Here is a 20,796-nt window from a genome sequence, read left to right on the forward strand (position 1 = left end):
TTAACTAACCAGAAAATAGAAACGTGTGGCAGCATACATTAAAGACAAGATGGCAGCCAGCTTCCTGAAGAGCAGCCTCGCTACTGAAAAGCCATGCAGAAAAGTGCATCATCAGTGCTCATGATTATGAATGAACCTCTTGATCAGAACCTCAATGCTAGTGTTGTTCTTTGCTTTAGTCTTTCTGGCTGCTCATCAAGGCAAACGACAATGCAGTTGTCTATGGTAGGGCCAAGCAGGCATCCAGTCTACCCAACCCAGGCCATATGTGCATGTGTGTGTGTGCAGACTGTCAGATTACATCTTCAGCATTTCATCTTTACTATTACTAATTATCTGATGTCAACCTCATGGCTATCAACTCTGTTAAGATGGTGAGAGAAAACATCAGCAGAATGTATTCTACTTTTTTCTATTTTTTTTTAGGAAATGCAAACAATATAATCTGAGGGCAATAATGACTTCTCTGCCACTTGGAAGAAGATACACAATCGTAAATTTGATCTAAAAAATCTGATAGTGTTGGACTGAATCAATAAAGGGTTCAGAGTTTGACATCTTATCTTAATGACTTTGCTGTAACCAATTATATTGTAATATAATGTTCTCAGAGTGAGTGATACAAAGCTAACATTGAATTGAATCTTTTTGGAAATTATTTTGGCGAGAGACATTGAGACACATCTCATTCTTGTGGTAGAGAGACTGCAGACATGCCATCCTGTCTCATCACTGTCATTCAGAAGCTACAAGCCATGAGCACATTTTAAAAGACTCCCTCGTTTTTAAAATGCTTCTGAGGATGGGCTAAAAGTAGATGGTGGGTGGGGCGGGTATAGAGAGGGGCACCTACTTCAAAACTCTTCACCTCCTCCCCGTCTTCATCCTCTTCATCATGGCAGCTCTGATGGAGAGGTGGATTGAAAGAAGGAGATGAGAGAGAGAGAGAGAGAGAGAGAGAGAGAGAGAGAGAGAGACTTTATACCAACAAATAAAGTTGCCTCATTATTATATAGTATGATCATATACTGTATTGTATTGAGTGGACTGTGAAATCAGAGCTATTCCCTACATGGTGACTTAATAAGCAGAATAGAGATAGCTGGTACCTTAGCCATGATGTCAGCATAGGCCATGTAGAGAATGTCTTCCTCCAGTTTACTGCAACAATACAAAATAAAAAACGAAAGAAAATAACAGGTCTTACTATCACCCTATCTCCTCATGATTGCTGCCTTTTGGGACAGACCTCTGTTGTCATTTTCTAATGAGATTTTTCAATAGGAACACCAGTGTATATATATATATAAATAAACACACAAACAGACTATCAAAGTAAGCCCGGGTAGAGTGTACTCACCACTTCTCAGTGAGGGCGGTTCTGCTGAAGAGCTGTATGAGCTGGTGGAGCGGATCGATCCGTTTGGCTCCCTCATCCTCCTCAGGCGGCTCTTCTCCTCCTGGTTTCTGAAACACACACACACAAACGCACACACACACACACACACACAGACACACAGACGCACACACACACACGCGCGCACGGATGGACGGACGGACACACACACACACACACACACACACACACACACTTTTCATTTACTCAGAAAAGACATTGTAGAATGATATTCACACACACAGTATTAACAATATGATTGCTTGTTTGTTTCTTTGGTATTCATAAATCCGAGCACCACCAGGCAGTTGGGTAGTTTCCAATTGTGCTGAATTCTTTTGAAGTACGCAGCAGAAAGGGCCCGTTGGATTTCCAAATGTAATCAAATTCACTTACAGCTACAATGATATGACCATTGTTACCACATCAGTTTCTGGTAACTACTCAGTAGATATAAGTGTCAACAATACCATAAAATAAAGTGTCAATCTACTTCCACATACTGCTTCTCTCAATCTGACAGACCTCTATATCTTACTCAGACAGCAATCCAGATAACATACTCACAGACACAAAGGACTCTAATGAGCACAAAATCATCAAACTGAGGCAAATCTTCTCTCTCCTTGCGTTTTTCCCTCTGAAATGATGCCTGAAAGTGTCTCCTTTTGTTTTGTAAAGAATAGACTGTTGCTTTGGCCTTTTGAGAAAGAAATCTGTTCTCCACAATACACGGTAATGGACCCCTGTTAATTCAATCAAGACATAATTGCAAAAGGACGTCTCGTCTCTGAGCTCAGAATATTAAGAAATACTTAATACACTAGGAGGACATGAGTTATGTGCGGGGGAGAATACAGAAGCATCAACTAAATGTCATCTCTCACAGTACGAGAGGGAGTCCCCGCTATGGAGTTTCATTCTTGTCAGTTTGAAATTGCATACTTCCGAAACTATTTAATAGGCAGGGTGAGTATGAATGGCCACCTAGTGTGCTTGAAAGGCCAGGAAGTCATACAGTACATTCACTGAAAAATACAATCTGGGGCATGAAATGTGAAGTACATACTGGTTGATTATGCTAATGTTTAGTGTGTAGTGCCCTTGTTCCTGATCCCATACTGGGAAGACAATGACGGAACTTACAGCCAAGTCCTCAATGAGTTTGTCTTCAAAGTAGTGCTCCTCGGCCTCGATCCAGGACTTCTCATAACCCTGGAGGAAGAGGTTGACTGCCCGGTGCCTGGTGACCAAGACAAGTCAGTTCAAGAGTAATCCACACATCCTACTGATTTAAAAACAGTTTCTTCTTTTGGCTCTACACTCCAGAAGTTTCCATTTCTACTAGGCTTTGCATTGCTTTTGCTTTGCCTTTGGAGTCTGCCATTGATGTCTGTCAACATGAGGACCAAAGAGGTGTCAATGAAAGTCAAGAAAGCTATTATTAGGCTGGGAAATCTGAAAGAAATCAGATACCTAGCCAAAACCTTAGGCTTGCCAAAATCAACAGTTTGGAAATATCATTAAAAAGAAAAAAAAGCAAGAAAAAAAAAAGAAAAAGTTCAGCAATCGGGCTGGTGGGCCAAGGAAGACTTCCACAGTGGATGACTGAAGAGTGCTCACCATAATTAAGAAAAACCCCAAAACACCTGTCCCACAGATCAGGAACACTCTCCAGTTTTCAGTGGTTGGTGTGAATGTGTCAGAGACTACCATCCGCAGAATACGTCAGACAGAGGCTTCACTGAAAGATGCAAACCACTAGTTATCCTCAAAAAGGATGGTCAGTTAGTTTGCTAAAAACTACCTAAAAAGCCTGTAGATGTCTGGAAAAAGGTCTTGTGGACAGATAAGATTAATGTTATCATTTACCAGAGTGATTGCAAGAGGAAAGTTTGGAGAAAAAAGGATCTGCCCAAGATTTGCAGCATACCACCTCACCTGTGAAACATGGTGCATTAGGTTTGGCATGTACAGCTGCCACTACAACTTGCTAACTTGTCTTAATTGATAACATACTGCCATAGCAACTAGTGACTTTTTCAGGGCCAAAAAGTGGAAAGGAACTGGCCATGTCAATCTTCAGATTTAAATCCAATTTAACATGCATTTAATTTCCTGATGATAAGATTTGAGGCAAAAAATACCTAAAAAAAACAAACAATTGAAGATGGCTGCAGTACAGGCTTGGCAGAGCATCACCAGAGAAGACACCCAGCGTCTGGTGGGGTCAATGGGTCGCATACTTCAGGCAGTTATTGCATGCATAAGATTGTCGACCAAATACTAAACATGAGTGCTTAATTTGATAAATCTGTTCTATTACTTTTTCGGTACCCGGAAATAGGGGGACTATACATAAAAAGTGTAATTTCTGAATGGTAAAACCAACACTACACTTAAATAAAAGCTGACAATCTATACTTTAAAATCATAGTAATAGTGTGATTTCAAATTATTGAATTACTTACGCAGGCCACTGTATATATACACTCACCGGCCACTTTATTAGGTACACCTTGGTAGTACCGGGTTGGACCCCCTTTTGCTTTCAGAACTGCCTTAATTCTTTGTGGCATAGATTCAACAAGGTTCTGGAAACATTCCTCAGAGATTTTGGTCCATATTGACATGATAGCATCACGCAGTTGCTGCAGATTTGTCGGCTGCACATCCATGATGCGAATCTCCCGTTCCACCACATCCCAAAAGTGCTCTATTGGATTGAGATCTGGTGACTGTGGAGGCCATTGTAGTGCAGTGAACTCTTTGTCATGTTCAAGAAACCAGTTTGAGATGATGTGAGCTTTGTGACATGGCGCGTTATCCTGCTGGAAGTAGCCATCAGAAGATACACTGTGGTCATAAAGGGATGGACATGGTCAGCAACAATACTCAGGTAGGCTGTGGCATTTAAACAATGCTCAATTGGTACTAAGGGGCCCAAAGTGTACCAAGAAAATATCCCCCACACCATTACACCACCACCACCAGCCTGAACCATTGATACAAGGCAGGATGGATCCATGCTTTCATGTTGTTTACGCCAAATTCTGACCCTACCATCTAAATGTCGCAGCAGAAATCGAGACTCATCAGACCAGGCAATGTTTATCCAATCTTCTATTGTCCAATTTTGGTGAGCCCGTGCGAATTGTAACCTCAGTTTCCTGTTCTTAGCTGACAGGAGTGGCACCCGGTGTGGTCTTCTGCTGCTGTAGCCCATCTGCTTCAAGGTTCGACGTGTTGTGCATTCAGAGATGGTCTTCTGCATACCTTGGTTGTAACAAGTGGTTATTTGAATTACTGATGCCTTTCTATCATCTCGAACCAGTCTGGCCATTCTCCTCTGACCTCTGGCATCAACAAGGCATTTTCGCCCAGAGAACTGCCGCTCACTGGATATTATCTCTTTTTCTGACCATTCTCTGTAAACTCTAGAGATGGTTGTGCGTGAAAATCCCAGTAGATCAGCAGTTTCTGAAATACTCAGACCAGCCCGTCTGGCACCAACAACCATGGCACGTTCAAAGTCACTTAAATCACCTTTCTTCCCCATTTTGATGCTCGGTTTGAACTTCAGCAGGTCGTCTTAACCATGTCTACATGCCGAAATGCATTAAGTTGCTGCCATGTGATTGGCTGATTCGATATTTGCGTTAAAGAGCAGTTGAACAGGTGTACCTAATAAAGTGGCCAGTGATTGTATATTGTAGATTGTATATAATAGGTCATAGCCAGGCTGACGAGGACTTATTAGGTGGAAACGAAGACTGATTAATTGGAAACCTTAAATAAACTGGATGGGAGGATATATACGACAGTATGCAGACAGTTCCTCCCTTTTCCAAGGATGGGAGAGATCACTGGTGAATGAATGGGAGAAACAGCTCTGCCATAGAGTGATGGTGTTTGGTGTTTACCTGGGCAGGTTATACAGAGGGGCCATTCTGAAACAGGCCACCACAGCTCTCTTCCTCTGCTTGGACAGCAGCTTGTGCCACACCGCCTTCTTGCTCCTCTGAGGGTGTTCCACCTGAGGACAGAGGAGACACGTAGGTCACTACAACTGTTCTATTATTTCAACCTGAGGAGAGGAGAGATTATTTCCAGCGCTAACATTTGACATGACAGTGTTCATACCATAGTCCATGGTTGGACTATTGCTATACTGTGTCACATGGTTGGACTCATTGCTACACTGTGCTGGCAGCAATAATCCTAACCTTAACCATGACACTTACCTAACCATAACCCCATGTACAGCCTAAGTACATTACAATGTAATGATGATAGCAACATTAATACATTAACATAATAATTAACATTGTAATACAAACTTTACAAATGTAAAACCTCTCTTACATTTATTGCATGTATTCTCTTCAGAGTGAGTGTTTGTCATGCACCCACCTGGTCCAGATGAAACAGAACGTGAGCGATGTCTAGAACCCTCTCCACAGTCTTCTCTGGGTCGGACGTGTCCTCGCTCCGGTTGGGCAGGTCTCTGTACAGGGCCATCTGCCAGCGGATTGCAGGGTCCTCCAGCTATAACACACACGCACACATGCACACACACACACACACACACACACGCACAGACACACAGGGAATGACCATTACTGGACTAGACACTGCAGGGTTATCTAGCTACAGATAGCGCACACACACACACACACACACACACACACACACACACACACACACACAACCTAATCTACTCTCACTCATATTGCTGCAGTGTAACATCTACAGTACTATCCTACAACACTGTGCAGTAAGGTGGTTTTTACCCACCAGAGCAGTACAACCAAACATGCCCTGCCCTGCCAGCTGGCCCTCTCTAAGCTTGGACAAGACCAGGGCCTCCGTGGGCCTCGCAGGGGGCTTGCCAAACTTCACATAGTCCACGATCGAGGCCTTCTTGATGGCTGCCAGTGGTGTCCTGCAGGGCAGCCTGTGGGTGGAGTCCAGGGTGGCAGAGCGCTTGCGTATGCTGGCCACCCGTTTGTGCCCGGGCAGCTCAGAGCTCAAGGGTTTAGCCTGGCGCGACTTCATCCACTTCATGACGATGATCAGTTTCTTGACCAGCTTTTTGAAGTGGAAGGCCCGGTACTGGTGTCACAGGTAGAGTGGAGGGGTGGAGGTGGTATACATGCAGGCATGCAGCCAGGACGGAGGGGGAGATGGAGAGAGAGTGAGAGAAAAGGGTTGAGATGGGGGAACATGCAGGCTGATGGAGAAGGAAGGGGAGACATTCTTTGTAGCATTAGGGGGAGGTTTCCAAGATGAAGGTTAGTCCTGAACGACAGACCCTGTTCAATGGAGAACCTCCATTCAAAGTACTTTCTAGTCTAGAATAAGATTCAGTCTGGGTCTACAAGTACCAGACCACTAATAGCTACAAAGATACTGTAGGACCATGTTTGGCGTCAACAACGCAGGTCAGTGAGAGTGATGGAGATGAGTATGAGTGAGTACATGCTGGTGAGGACACAACTCAACAAGGTCTCTCTTGTAAAAGAGATGTTTTAATCTCAATGGGACTTACCTGGCCATATAAAGGATTAATGAAAAACAAAGAAACAACTGAAACAGAGGCACATGAACAGACCCAGAGATTATCACCTTGCCCTGTAGATGTAGGTTGTTCCTGATGATTTCCCGAACCTCATCCTCAGTGTCTTTCTGTTTACAAAACAAACAAACAAACAAACAACACATATCTCTATTACGAAGCAAATAACATGAATACGATTAATTTCAGTGCAGAAAACAAGACCATATGATCTACGATGCACTACTAATCATGGACTGACTGAAGGTTTTTATCATTCAATTAGTTTTAATCGATTTTTTACTTCACATTTCAAAATTCATCTTCTGTCTTGTGTCGATGTCAATATTTTATCGTGTGTACAACTGATGACATAATAAAGCTTTTAAAGCATTTTAATTGAATAAAACTGCATTATGTGCACCTGGGTAAATTTGTCAACCTATCTAAACCTTTATTGAGCTACATAAGCAATATGTATAAAAAAAAAAATCAAAAAAAAAAATCATTGTAAACAAATTCTCTTTTCTGCCAGGCGACCTGGTTGAAGCGGTTCTTGGCCAGGGCAATGAGTTCTTGGTCCCCTGGAGCGCAGATGTTCAGGCCCACCGGGAGGAGGCGTTTGAGGGCTGCTACGATCAGGCTGGTCTGCATGGAGTAGCGGTCCCCTTTCCTCTTCATCTTCTTTCTCTCCTGGTCAGACACAGCACCCTAGAACACACACATGCAGACATACACGTGCACACACACACACACACACACACACACACACACACACACACACACACACACACACACACACACACACACAGACACAGACACACACACACACACACACACACACACACACAGACAGACACACACAGACACACACAGACACACACGCACACACGCACACGTCACCCCAGAAGAGTGAGCAGACAGGCTTTAATTACTGGTCAAAGGCATGTGCATCATCCACGCTATTCTGTTCATTCATGATGAATTAAGACACAACAAGGTAGTCTGTGGAATGCAAAGGTGTTTACTTGGTAAAGATGTTTACAATGCAAATGTGTTGACGTGCTAAAAGTCTTTATGATGCAACTGTTTACTTAGTAAGAGTGTAAACCAAACAGAGGAGATGAGCCCAGTGTTATTAACCGAATGTGCTGTATATCATTACTCACAATACAGCTCCTGGCCTCTTTGAGGTGGCATTTCATATGTGGTACATGGAGTGATTGATATATTAATTGATTGATTGACTGAGTAATAATAATAATAATAATAATAATCATCATCATCATCATCATCATCATAATACATTGGATTTTAAGTGCCTTTCAAAAAACCCAAGGACACTGTACAGCAAAAAAGTGAAACAAATATAAAGAAAAATAAACAATTACAATTCAATTATATGAACAAACTACTCAGTTTAGGCTAGGGCTGAGTCTTATTTCCATAAATCTAATGTAGCATAACTCACACATAGCTACTGTCTGAGTGAAATATTCCGCCGCATACCTTAGACATCTTTGACTTGGTATCGGTGATGAGGAAGGACATATTGTTGATCTCATTCTGCACAACAAAGTTCTGCTCCTCCCGTTTAAAATTCTGCCATTGAAGAAATGAAAGATTTCCATGTCAGACTTTGGCTGAGGTTTATAGTAATAAGGCCTTCGGTGGTGGGGAACTTGAAATAGTGCAGCCCCACATCAAGACACTGGAGATGCATCACAGTCAGATAGCTTTAGCTTCCAAGAATGGCAGGCAAATGCTAAACAGTTTTTCCTCGCAGCACAGTTGGATATTTCACATTGTTGAATGGGATCTTATTATGACTTTCAGTCACAGAGACATTAAAGTTTTTTAATGGGATTTGAGTCAACGAGATTCAGTCGTGGAGAGCTTTGTAACAATGTTTTGGTGATGGCCTACGGATGCTAACAAAGGACATATTTTTATGAGTGATAAGGAGATGAAGTGACATGTTTCTTTGTTGCTTACATGAGACTTGGCCCAGAAGATGAAGACCTCAGCCACCATGCGGAACAGCTCCTCCGCCTCATCATTAGGCTCCTTCAGCCATTTAGCCCTGAGATAAATGACAACAAACATTAAATGCACTGTGAAAAACACTGAATAACATGGACAAAATGTCCTTGTTTGCCATTTGAAAATTTAACAGCCATTCAAACTGGTCAAAGATCTAACTACCATTCAAAACATGAATGAAATTTTGAATGACATTTTTTTTTTAAACCCATAAAGTACTGTAGGAACTGCCTAAGAAAAACAACAACATTGTTGTTGACATTGGATAGGTACAAGTAAGATGGTGGTAGCCCCACCTTGCCCTCTAAATGGCTAGGTGGAATTGTCACCATCTTGCTTTCTACAGATCTTCTCAGATCTACACAAGTGTCAAGGTGTAGGGGCTTGAGTATGTTTCTGGACAAGGCTCTTCTCTCCTCCTCCTTGACCAGTGGAGGCTGAGACACGTGTTCGACACCATTCCTCTTTCCATTCCATGTATTAAAATGAGCCTGTCCCCTACCTCCACCAGCCTCCCCAGTACCTGTTGTAGTCGACGAAGCGGATGAGGAGGGGGTAGAAGGCATAGAGGTCTCGGACCAGGATGGTGAACTCATCCAGGATGAGGAGCTCAGCCTCGGACATCTCCCCCCGGCCCTCGGCCTTCATGTGCTCCTCGTCCATCAGCACCGTGGCCGCCTTCTTCTTCAGTTTCTCCATCAATGGGAGGAAGTGCGTCTTCAGCAGCTGGGCCTTGGCTTTGCCGATGATTGGCTGGGAGAACACTGGGGGGCAGGGAGAGAGGTGTGGTGGGAGAGGATGGTGGGTGTTGTTGAACAGGTATCAATCTGTTTCTACAGGGTTTTTTCCATTTGAAATGTTGGATTTTGGTCTTGCCATGGACGTGAAACAAGCTTTTAAAAGGACCACAATAGTGGAAATAATAGTGTATGACTTTGTCGAGTTATGCTTCATGGTTTTTGTGTATGCATTTAATTCATGTTTTGGCTGTATATGTTATTCATCTCATAAATCCATCCATCCATCCATTCATCCACCCATCCACCCATCCTCCATCCATCCATCCATCCATCCATCCATCCATCCATCCATCCATCCATCAATCCACCCACCCACTCATCCATCTATCCCACCATCCATCCATTCATCCTTCCAACCAACCAAACAACCAACCAACAAATCCATCCATCCATTCTCTCGCCTCAGTCTGACTCAAGTCTTCCCACCTGCCAGTCGTTTCATCCAGGCCCCCTCGTCAATGCCCAGGTTGTTGTAGATGATCTTCAGGATGTTCCCCAGCAGAGTGTTCATGTGGTCGGAGGTGAGGGAGGTGCAGCAGCCGTCGGTGACCCGCTCCGGGTTGCTCTCGGGGCCGTGCTCCCACCAGTGGGACATGTAGCTGCACAGCATGGGCAGAACCACCTCCATGACATGGGGCATTTGGGTGTAGCGCATGCCCGACTCGGCCAACTCCATGATCTCCTCCAGGGACTTCTCCAGGGACGGGATGACAGGGCACACCTCCTGTACCTGGGAGGGTAGGCCTAGGGCTGGGGAAGGGGGGGGGGGGGGGGAGAGAGAGAGAGAGGGAGAGAGAGAGAGGGGGGGGGGGGGGGCAAAAGAGAAATAGGGAATGGAGCCAGGAAGCCATAGAGATAGACAGGAAGAGAGAGGGGGCAAAGATAGGGAAAGATCGATAATGAGATACATAGGGGAAAATTGATAATAAGATACAGGAAGGGAGGGAGAGATAGAGAGAGGCAGATTAAAAGGGAACATGTGTACATCCCTGTGTCTGACCCTCTATCTCTACCTGTCCTGTCTCGGGAGCCCTTGCTGTTGTAGATGGAGAAGCTGTTGAACTTGTTGAGTTGGGGCTCCAGGAAGGCCACTGGGAAAGCCCCCGAGAACGCAGCAAGACACTCTCCCAAGGCAGGCCGCTGTCTGCAGAGAGATAGTGAGGAGAAGGAGGAGGAGGAGGAGGACATAGAGAGGACAGGGCTTTACTTTTACTTGACTTTTTAAGTCATTTAACCTTTAACGTCACCTGGCAAGACAAATATTATAACTCACTCATGAATACTATGATTCTATATCAAGCTTAACTGTATATATTGAAAGTTGTGGGAGAAACCTTTTTTTATCATCTTCATATTCAGACAGTAAAATGAGTATGGATAATGTGAGTATTGCATCCACTGAGAGGCATTCTGATATTACCTTTCTACATAGATGCTTTTGCTGGTGCCGAGGGAGTACAGGCTGTTGAGGACCCTGTAACATGACACCTGGACATCGTCCACTGCAGAGACAACACACCAAGAAAGACCATGTCAGCGACTGCGGGTCTTCACACACGCATGCACGCAAGCACATACACACACACACACACACCATCAACATAACAGGCCTGAATCACTGGCAGTTGTGGGTACAAATAGCATTTGATTATTTGTATTATGCTTTTGATTTATAGTAGCTGGAACACCTTTGGGACTATTCCATTGATGCCATTGCATCACCGGGGCAAGTTGAATTAAGTTAATTGGCCCAGGTGTGACAACAACAAACCATGCAGAAAGAGCCTCAGGCTACTGGCACATTGTAAATCACAAAAAATAATAATAATAATTTTAATGATACAAAATACAATTTGATTGATTGAGGAGTTACATGGACTAGTCTACACACACACGCACAAACACACCACTAAGACCTTTACAGTACAGTACGCACGTATGAGGTCCTCCCCGAACAGGTTCTGTCCGATGTGTTCGAAGAGGGAGGAGAGGACGGGCAGCAGTGCCACGGTGGTGTAGTTGATGATCTGTGTGACACCTCTGGGCTGGCAGCGTGTGTGTGTGAACTGGCCCTGCCTCAAGTTCTCCAGGGTCTTCTCTAGATCCTCGGCAGCGTTGTCGAAGAACGCCCGCAGTGCCGCCTTCACAGTGTCTAGACCTGTCTTCATCACCGTCCTGCCAAAGATGCACACACACACACACACACACACACACACACACAAACAAGCACACACAGACACACAGACACACAGACACACACACACACATTCAGCGGTTGGAGCAACGTTGGACCGGTAACATCATTCCAACGTGAGAAATATGAAGGGAATGACTGACTCACTAGTCGAAAGGGTGAGGAAAATATGCCTGTGTTCAGTGACTATGTAATGGTATCAAAGTGTGTGGGGTTTAAAAGTTTGCAGGGTATCCACATGTGGTATTTTAAATGTTCACAATCAATCAATCAATCAATCAATTAATCAAACAATGGTGAGACAGTATATTGAGTAAACATTGTATTCAGGTTTGAAAGGTCTCTTACCTGGCATCGAGTGTCTGCCCCAGTATGTGAAGACAGTTGACAATGGAGGTAGCATCATTGCCTGTGTATATGGGAGAACAATGTTATCCTGTACCTTAGAGAGCAGTGTGGCACAACAGCGGATGAGTGGCATGCATACCACACTCATGCAGGGGAGATGACCACACACACACACACACACACACACACACACACACACACACACACACACACACACTCACGCATGCACACAAACACACACACACAGACACACTCACGCACGCACGCATGCACGCACGCACGCACGCACGCACGCACGTACGCACGCACGCACGCACACACACACAAGCCCAATTCTTCTCCCCCTTCTCCTTGTCTTGTTGCCTACTTCTCCTCAACAATCCCACAGGATTTGATTGGTGCAAGCATGGGCCAAGCTAGAGGGAGTTTCCACCCTTTTACACCAGTCCATTCCTTTGAAACGAATGTGGGGGAGTGAATAAAGTGCACGCTCTGAGGAGAAGGGTAACTAGAGAAATGGAATTGGGCTCTGGAGTGATGGAACCAGAGCTGGGAGGAGGCGTTGATGCAATTATGAATTCAGCAAAGTTTTCTAATACCTTCCAATAACATTGATTCACTTTTAATCAATTCGCCGGCTTAATTTGTTTACTTAATCATGGGCTGAGTGAAATAATGAAAGAGGTAATAAGTCACTAAGGAGGCGATAACAGCTTTACTCAAAGAGGGCCAAGTCTAATCATACAATGTGGCTTCAGAATATGAGAATTGGGAGACTAATGCACACACGTGTCAAGCAGTACTGCAATGTGCTCTGAATCCATGCAAACCCAGAGCAGCCTGTCTAATCGGCTTAGAAAACTTTGCAGGGGCGACATGCTTCACAGACTTTGGGGTGGCAAGACATTGATAGCAATGTGTCACCCTATAGTGAGACTGACTATAGGCATGACAATATACAGAGCATGCAAGTCCCTCACTTAAGACAAGTTCAAACTGCAAGGTTTCTTTTTGAATCTTAGCGCGATTCCAAGTGGCACAAAGTGAACCCAGTCTGAACACAGCGTAACCCTCCTCCCTAACACAGGTTTAACACACATCTATCAAAGGTGGGGCCAGGGCCTGGAGTTTTCCCTGGTCACAGAAAAAACTCCTGGCCCTCACCTTAGGGAGAATATTAGCAAGAACACCAGACCCAGCACACTCGACTTCAACACTCCTTACCAAACAGTGATATCCTATGTCTGACAAGAACTCCCAGTTTGCAGAAAAGACTGAAGATAGAGATGAAGGAGAGAGAAGAAGGGGAGGAGGAAGAGAGGGGAAGAAAAGAGAAAAAAGAGAGGGGAAAACATAAAACAGCAAAGATGCATTTGAGACAATTGAGTGAGGCAACTAGAAGGACAGATAAATATCTTTATCTGTTTAAAAGATGTCAGGGTTTCAGCGCCAGACGGTTAGTAACATGAAATGTACCATTTCACAGAGTGTCTTTCATACATCGGGTCCATGTGGACTCACATTTCCATGGTGCACTGAAACCGTAGTTACGTAGGCGATGTAAATATTAACAGACAGACCATAGCATTTCCTCTTTTAACCATTACCTGGTCACCATCTCTTTCTCCTTGTTGGAGGCGTGGCCACCACTGCTGATTGGTCGGATTGCCGTTGACAGGAAGTATAGGCGGTGATTTTTGAAGTACTGGTCGACCAATGGCAAGACCACCTAGAACCCAGTGGACATGGTTGCATGACTTGTAGTAACATCTGTCTATTATCAAATATACGTGTCCGGGACTCCAGTCCTAGAAGTGATATGCTTTCCATAACACATTATTACATTATATATACTGTGTATATATATAATGTGGCAGTAGATCCATGTCACAAAGCAAAAGTCGTCTCAAACTGGTTTCATGAACATGACAATGAGTTCAGTGTTCTTCAGTGGCCTTCCCAGTCACCGGATCAAAATCCAATAGAACACCTTTGGGATGTGGTAGAACAAGAGATTCACAGCTTGAAAGTGCACCTGAAAACTGCGGGAATTGTGTGATGCAATCATGTCATCATGGACCAGAATCTCAAAGGAATGTTTCCAACATCTTGTGGAATCAATGCCACGAAGAATTTAGGCTGTTTTGAGAGTTAAGGCTGGCCCTACCCAGTGTTAGTATAGTGTTAATAAAGTGCTTGTTGAGTGTATATTAAATATATGTAATATATAGAAACTTCTCTCTGAGGCTCTATCTATGTTTCATCATTGGGCTTGTATTGCTGATTGTGTTGTCTGGATATCATTGTCTTCTACACTGCTTGTGTGTATTGATTTCTTGGGTTGATGGTAAACAATAAAGATTGCCTCCTCTAAGGTGTTTTAAATTGGCACACAGTAGCCTTGCAATTCCTGGCAACCACATTAGCTGTAAATAGGCGCCTCTTTCATGTTTGTTTACAGGAAGTATGTGATCTCTGATGATCTCACTGCTAGCAAATACAGTGCCCTCCACAAGTATTGGAAAGAGGAAGCATTTTGTCTTCTTTTAGCTCTACAACAGTTTGGATTTGAAATCAAATAATCACTATGGGGTCAAAGTAGAGATTCTCAGCTCTAATTCAATGTATTTTTTCCAGATTGGTTTCACCATTTAGAAAGTAAACATACTATTTCAGGGCTCCAAAAGTATTGTAACAAATAATATAATGTCCAAATAAAGTACTCATGTTTAGTATTTGGTTGACAATCCTGTGCATGCAATAACTGCCTGAAGTCTGCGACCCACTGACCCCACCAGACGCTGGGTGTCTTCTCTGGTGATGCTCTGCCAGGCCTGTACTGCTGCCATCTTCATTTGTGTTTTGTTTTTAGGTATTTTTGCATAAAATCGTATCATCAGGAAATTAAATGCATGTTCAATTGGATTTAAATCTGAAGATTGACTTGGCCAGTCAAGAACTTTCCACTTTTTGGCCCTGAAAAACTCCCTAGTTGCTATGGTAGTATGTTTGGAGTCATTGCCTTAGTGTATAACGAAGCGTCCTTCCGTGAATTTGGAGGCATTTGTTGCACTCGAGCAGACAAGATGTTTCTGTACACTTCAGAATACATTCTGTTGCTGCAGTAACATCATCAATTTAAACAAGTTAGCCAGTTCTTGTGGCAGCTATACATGCCCAAACCTAGAACCCCTCCACCATCCTTTTTGAGGATAACTTGTGGTTTTCACCTTACAGTAAAGCCTCTGTAGTTCGGCTGGTGAAATATTCTGCAGATGGTAGCCTCTGACACCGCCAACCTCCTGGAAAGTGTTCCTGATCTGTGGGACTTTTTTTCTTTTTTTCTTAATTATGGTGAAAATTCTTTGGTCATTCACTGTATAATTCTTCCTTGGCCTACCAGCCCGTTTGCGATTGCTGAACTCACCAGTTACAAACTATTGATTTTGGTAGGTTTAAGGTTTTGGCTATGTTTCTGGTAGATTTCTCTGATATTTCAGCCTCATCATGGCCTCCTTGACTTTACTGATGTCTCTTTGGTCCTCATGTTGACAGACACCAATAACAGACTCTAAAGCCAAATGCAAAGGCTAGAATCAGTACTGGACATTGACAGCTCTCTTATGCCTGGACAAATTATGTGAGGGAACACACCTGCCTAACCAGAGACACCTGTCAAGCCAATTTTTTTTGGTGCCCTGAAATACGGGCACTATGTATAAAAAGGGTTGTAATTTTTAAATCTGAAAAAATAAAACATTTAATTACAGTTGATAATCTCTACTTTAACCTCATAGTAATTGTTTGATTTCAAATCCAAACTGTTGGAGTATAGAGCGAAAAGAAGACAAAATGCTTCCTCTTTCCAATACTTATGGAGGGCACTGTAAAATTAATGTTCGGAAGACCAAATGCATTCATCACCTAGATTATTAAAACTACTCTGAAGCATTTCTGAGTAACATGTTTGAATGTGGTTTTGAGGTGAGTAGACGTGGGGTAGGGAGATATCAGGAGTTAGACCTTTCCAAAGAACTTCATCTGCTGCTCATGTGGAATTTTCTCTCCTTTTGGCCGTGTTCCAACATCTGTAAAGAAGAGATGGACATCTTTATCAGAGTCACATTCAATCTGAAGTATTGTAAAACCCTATCTGTTTTGACCTCCTGGTGTTGAAAAGGATAAAGGGTTCAATGAACTGAGATGAGACTTTGATGGTTTATCATTTTATATGAAGTCATAGATGATCGTGATGTGTATAGTATTCTCACCAAACTCCAGCATGTGTTCGTGGGCCTCGTCGACATAGGTGATGAGTTGCTGAAGGAAGGTGTAGGCGAAGCGCTTCTCTATTGACGGAGTGTCCAGCTCCTGCTCCTTCATGGCCCTGTGGGGAGACCAGAGGACAACACACTCATATGACTATCAACACATCATTATAACAACAGCCGGATTTGATTATTACACAACTGTTGTTTGTTTCTGCGACAATTGCCCCCTTATGTTATTGTTTCTAAAAAAAAAATATTGCATTTACATTGCTGATTGTTGTTGATTGACTGTCATATTGTTAAAGGGTTAGTTTGCCCCAAGCATTTCGATACATTGAATACCCTGTATAATATGTGATGACAAATACACTTTGAATTGAAATGTAATTGATTATGATCTCTATGGTTGTCACACTATTATGCCAACCCAAAGCAATCTGTGCTGGCTTTGATATGATTTTCACATTGCATTTTCCAGCACAGCTTGGTTCTATAATGAAGCCAGCGGAGGGACCAATGAGTTTTGAAAAGGAGGCCAGGATAGAGGACTCGAGGAAGCAAGGAAAGGATGTTTGAGAATTGGCCACAGTACCACTCCCACAGTCTCCTCTCTGTGCTAGGTAAAAAAACATAACTTTGGACATAAACCCAGTACTATCATGTTCATGGCTCAATTGAGTTATGACGCCTCTCCTTTCCCTGACAAATTTGAATGTTGTGTTTTGGGTGGTACTGGTACATCAAACCACACCTGGGAAAAACAAATCGCATTCTCAATTGTAGTTTTTTTAAATGAGAAGGAGAAAAATCAAGGCAAAATCAGCTTGTGCAGTCCCTCTTTAACTTCACTCTCCTCCATCGCCTCCATTCTCACCTGGTCACGGTGTAGCCGTTGATCTGAAAGAACTTGAGGATGTCTTGTGCTTTTTCTCGGTCTTTGGATTTCTCTTTGGCAGTGAGCGTGTCATAGGGCACCAGCAGAGGATGGCTCCCTCCACCTGACAGAACAAGATCAGAGGGTAGACAGACTGTCAGATAACAGAAGTGAGAAGGTAATGTGAGGATATTGGGGACAGTACAGATGAGAGAAGACTAGACAGTACAACAGTGACACCTGCTGGCTGTCATCAAACTGACCTCACCTCAAACAGAAAGTAATTTAATCCAGCGCAAAGCCAAAGAATGAAATAGTCTACTGCAGTGTTCAATTCCAATTCAGGGGACCCACAGAGTTGCACTTCTTGTTCTAAACCAGTGCTAGCACACTTGGTTCAACTAATTAACTTATTATCAAGCTTTTGAGTACTTGAATATATACAAGTGCTGGGACTGGACTGGAGAAAAACGGGTGATTGTCATACACAATGAGCAAAGTTATGAACTTGAATCCCAGCAGAAGAAAACTGTTTGCAGAAATGACAGCATAAAGTGAACTGTGACCCCATAAAGTTTTAATCAGCACAGTCGCTAGCCTACAGCGCAGCTACACAAAGCGGTTTAAAAGCAGTCTCAGGTGGCTCTATAAACTCTCTGAGGTCTAGAGGCTAGAGTCCAGCCCTCCTACAGTGCAAAGCTCTGAGGCTAGGCGCTAACAGCAGGAGCTACACGATGGCTTTACCTTCATCAGTAAACTGTGCTGTCCTGCCTATCAGACCAGCCCATTCAACCCAGGAGACAGAGAGAAAGGCACAGCACAACAATAGATCTCACAGTGTGTCAAGACCTAAAACAAGTGGTTACTTTGTTTTGGATAAGTAGCCTACGATGGAACACAAAGGCTTATGAACTGTGTTTATGAAAAGGTTTCTCAGAGGAGTGTTTCTTTCTGAAAGTGCTTTCTCTATTGGGATCGTTCTGAGAAAGCCACAGTAACACATGGTGAAAACGTTGAAAGAGGGAGTATTGTCAAACTTGTCTGTGTATGAAAGGAGATAGACAGAGAAGGGAGGACTTTGTGTCCCTCTTACCTTTGGCTTCCAGTTCAAGTTGCTTCTTCTTCGCCCAAATATTATGATAGTTCTCTGCAAGCAGTTCTGCCATAGACTACAGAACAACAGATAATAAATAAATAATTTACATTCTTTTTCATTGTTCCTGTGGATCAGAACTGTGTGGACTTGCGTAATAAACGTAATGCATTGAGATGGTACTAATGATCACTCACATGAAGGTCTCTAGACAGGGTCACATTGCTCATGTCGATGGGTCGTGGACTGAAACCTGGAGCACCTTCGATAGACAGCTGGATAACACAGACAGAGGTCATTGCTTTTTCTATTCATATCAATGGCAATGGTGATCTGATCTAATCCAATGGCAATGGTGATCTGTCTGTGTGTGTAGGTGTGTGTCTGTGTGTGTGTGTGTGTGTGTGTGTGTGTGTGTGTGTGTGTGTGTGTGTGTGTGTGTGTGTGTGTGTGTGTGTGTGTGTGTGTATTCCTAGTACCTGGCTGGACTGAGATATCCTGCGGGCTCTGCTGTGAAGGCTGGCTGGGTCTCCCTCCCTGGTTCGTTCTATGCTCCAGACCCACGCCAGCATGGTCTTCAGTGACTCCCTGATAGGCCAGCGGTACACCTCTTTATCCTACAGCAGATTAGGACACATCATTTAGGACTGTACTAGATACTACACCTCTAGCAGGGTTGGGGTCAACTCATTTTCAATTCAGTGAATTCAGGAAGGGATTTGAAGTTACAAGAACAAGGGGAAAATGTCAAATGTAAAAAAAAAACCTTCTTATATCATTTCACTTACGTCCTAAATTGACTGAAACCAAATTCAACTGAGCACAACCCTGATCTCTAGTGACTATTTCAACTGTCATGTTACCTTCTCAGGCAGGCCTTTGTAGGGCTTCAGGAGAGGATGGGTTTTGGAGGCCTCACAGATCTGGTCCCCATGAACCCAGCCATTGGCAAACTAACATAGACACAGAGAAACCAGCAATGTAAGTCAAATGCCGCAGCCCTATCTTCCTACTACGTGATCCCAGAGACAGAGGAGAGACGGCTTTGCTAACCAGCTAGTCAAATGCCACAGCACCTATAAATCCCTACTAATTTGAATGCAGGCCACTACAGACACGAGAGCCAGCCCCTTACCTTGTCCATGGACCACTTCTCGTGGGAGTGCTCAGCATATTTGTTGATGAAGTAATCATGTTTCTCGGGGACGGTCACACTGGGGGAGAATGACCATACAGACAAAACAGAGCCTACGTAAGGGAGGGGGTTTGGTGAACTCAACCATGTGTTAACACCTAGGCTTTAGCTCTGTGGGCTAATCATACATAAGATAATAGGATGTTTAGCAGGTGTTTTTCCTCTAAGGCAACATACAGTACAGTGGGGGTGCATATATTTTTGGGACGCGGTCCTAGTGGGAATCCAACCCACAATCTACACATTAAGTAGCGTCATTCTCTACGCACTGAGCCACACAGGAACACTGTCACTTAATGCCCAGGAAAACCCAGTCCATCACACATACAGTACATTTGAAATTGTACATTTATGGCATTTAGCAGACGACTTTATCCAAAGCGACTTACAACAAATACATTTGTTTAAGTAAGTGAATCATCTATCCAACAGTCATCATAAGATAAAGTAATCAATGCTCAGACTACGGGCCATAGGCAGTCACAATGCTAGAAGAAGGATTATTACCAGGAGAGAAACTTAGGTCTTTAGGAGGGAAGAGAATTCATCCTAACATGCCCATATCGGGTAGGGCTTTGATTGCAACTGAACCGTTGTCACTTACTTGGAGGTATCAGCAGGCTGGGGGTTGAAGTTGCCCTCGGCGTCCATAGACGACTGCTTCTCCATCATGGCCACGTAGTTGGACTCCATGTAGTCTGGAGGGAGGGCCCCTGCCACAGCACTCAGACAGGGCAGCGCCAGCTTGAACAACTCCTGGTCGTACCTCTGCAGGTCACATGACACACACACACACACACACACACACACACACACACACACACACACACACACACACACACACACACACACAGGCAGGGGGATGTGGGTTTATATGAAGCATTACCTCTCTCAGTAGCAGACCTGGCTGGAAAGATTTAAAAAAATATTTTGAGCATTTGCTTGAGTCTGCTAGGTGGATGGGGTTTGCCATTTTGGGACCATAGTGCCAGGCAAACTTAATCAAGCACAGCATAGAATACTAT

General features: G+C 43.6%; 1 protein-coding gene across 1 annotated transcript in view; it reads right to left on the reverse strand.

Moving 5' to 3' along the window:
- The window catches only part of ryr2a (ryanodine receptor 2a (cardiac)), a gene marked incomplete at its 5' end in the record, with an annotated part of 175,412 nt that overhangs the window by 25,036 nt on the left and 129,580 nt on the right, over nt 1–20,796 (reverse strand). Inside the window, 27 exons of the mRNA XM_083688230.1 lie at nt 854–904; nt 1,110–1,161; nt 1,361–1,467; nt 2,543–2,639; nt 5,320–5,432; nt 5,810–5,944; nt 7,025–7,084; nt 7,494–7,664; nt 8,463–8,555; nt 8,949–9,036; nt 9,520–9,760; nt 10,223–10,546; nt 10,810–10,940; nt 11,217–11,298; nt 11,733–11,971; nt 12,339–12,399; nt 13,563–13,612; nt 13,946–14,067; nt 16,362–16,426; nt 16,610–16,725; nt 17,484–17,607; nt 18,577–18,652; nt 18,774–18,851; nt 19,056–19,193; nt 19,440–19,529; nt 19,712–19,790; nt 20,376–20,539. Coding sequence (XP_083544356.1) covers nt 854–904; nt 1,110–1,161; nt 1,361–1,467; nt 2,543–2,639; nt 5,320–5,432; nt 5,810–5,944; nt 7,025–7,084; nt 7,494–7,664; nt 8,463–8,555; nt 8,949–9,036; nt 9,520–9,760; nt 10,223–10,546; nt 10,810–10,940; nt 11,217–11,298; nt 11,733–11,971; nt 12,339–12,399; nt 13,563–13,612; nt 13,946–14,067; nt 16,362–16,426; nt 16,610–16,725; nt 17,484–17,607; nt 18,577–18,652; nt 18,774–18,851; nt 19,056–19,193; nt 19,440–19,529; nt 19,712–19,790; nt 20,376–20,539 — 3,147 coding nt within the window. The remainder of the gene's footprint in view (nt 1–853; nt 905–1,109; nt 1,162–1,360; nt 1,468–2,542; nt 2,640–5,319; nt 5,433–5,809; nt 5,945–7,024; nt 7,085–7,493; nt 7,665–8,462; nt 8,556–8,948; nt 9,037–9,519; nt 9,761–10,222; nt 10,547–10,809; nt 10,941–11,216; nt 11,299–11,732; nt 11,972–12,338; nt 12,400–13,562; nt 13,613–13,945; nt 14,068–16,361; nt 16,427–16,609; nt 16,726–17,483; nt 17,608–18,576; nt 18,653–18,773; nt 18,852–19,055; nt 19,194–19,439; nt 19,530–19,711; nt 19,791–20,375; nt 20,540–20,796) is intronic.

The sequence above is a fragment of the Argentina silus genome (assembly GCF_951799395.1).
Source record: "Argentina silus genome assembly, chromosome: 16".
Classification (NCBI taxonomy): domain Eukaryota; kingdom Metazoa; phylum Chordata; class Actinopteri; order Argentiniformes; family Argentinidae; genus Argentina; species Argentina silus.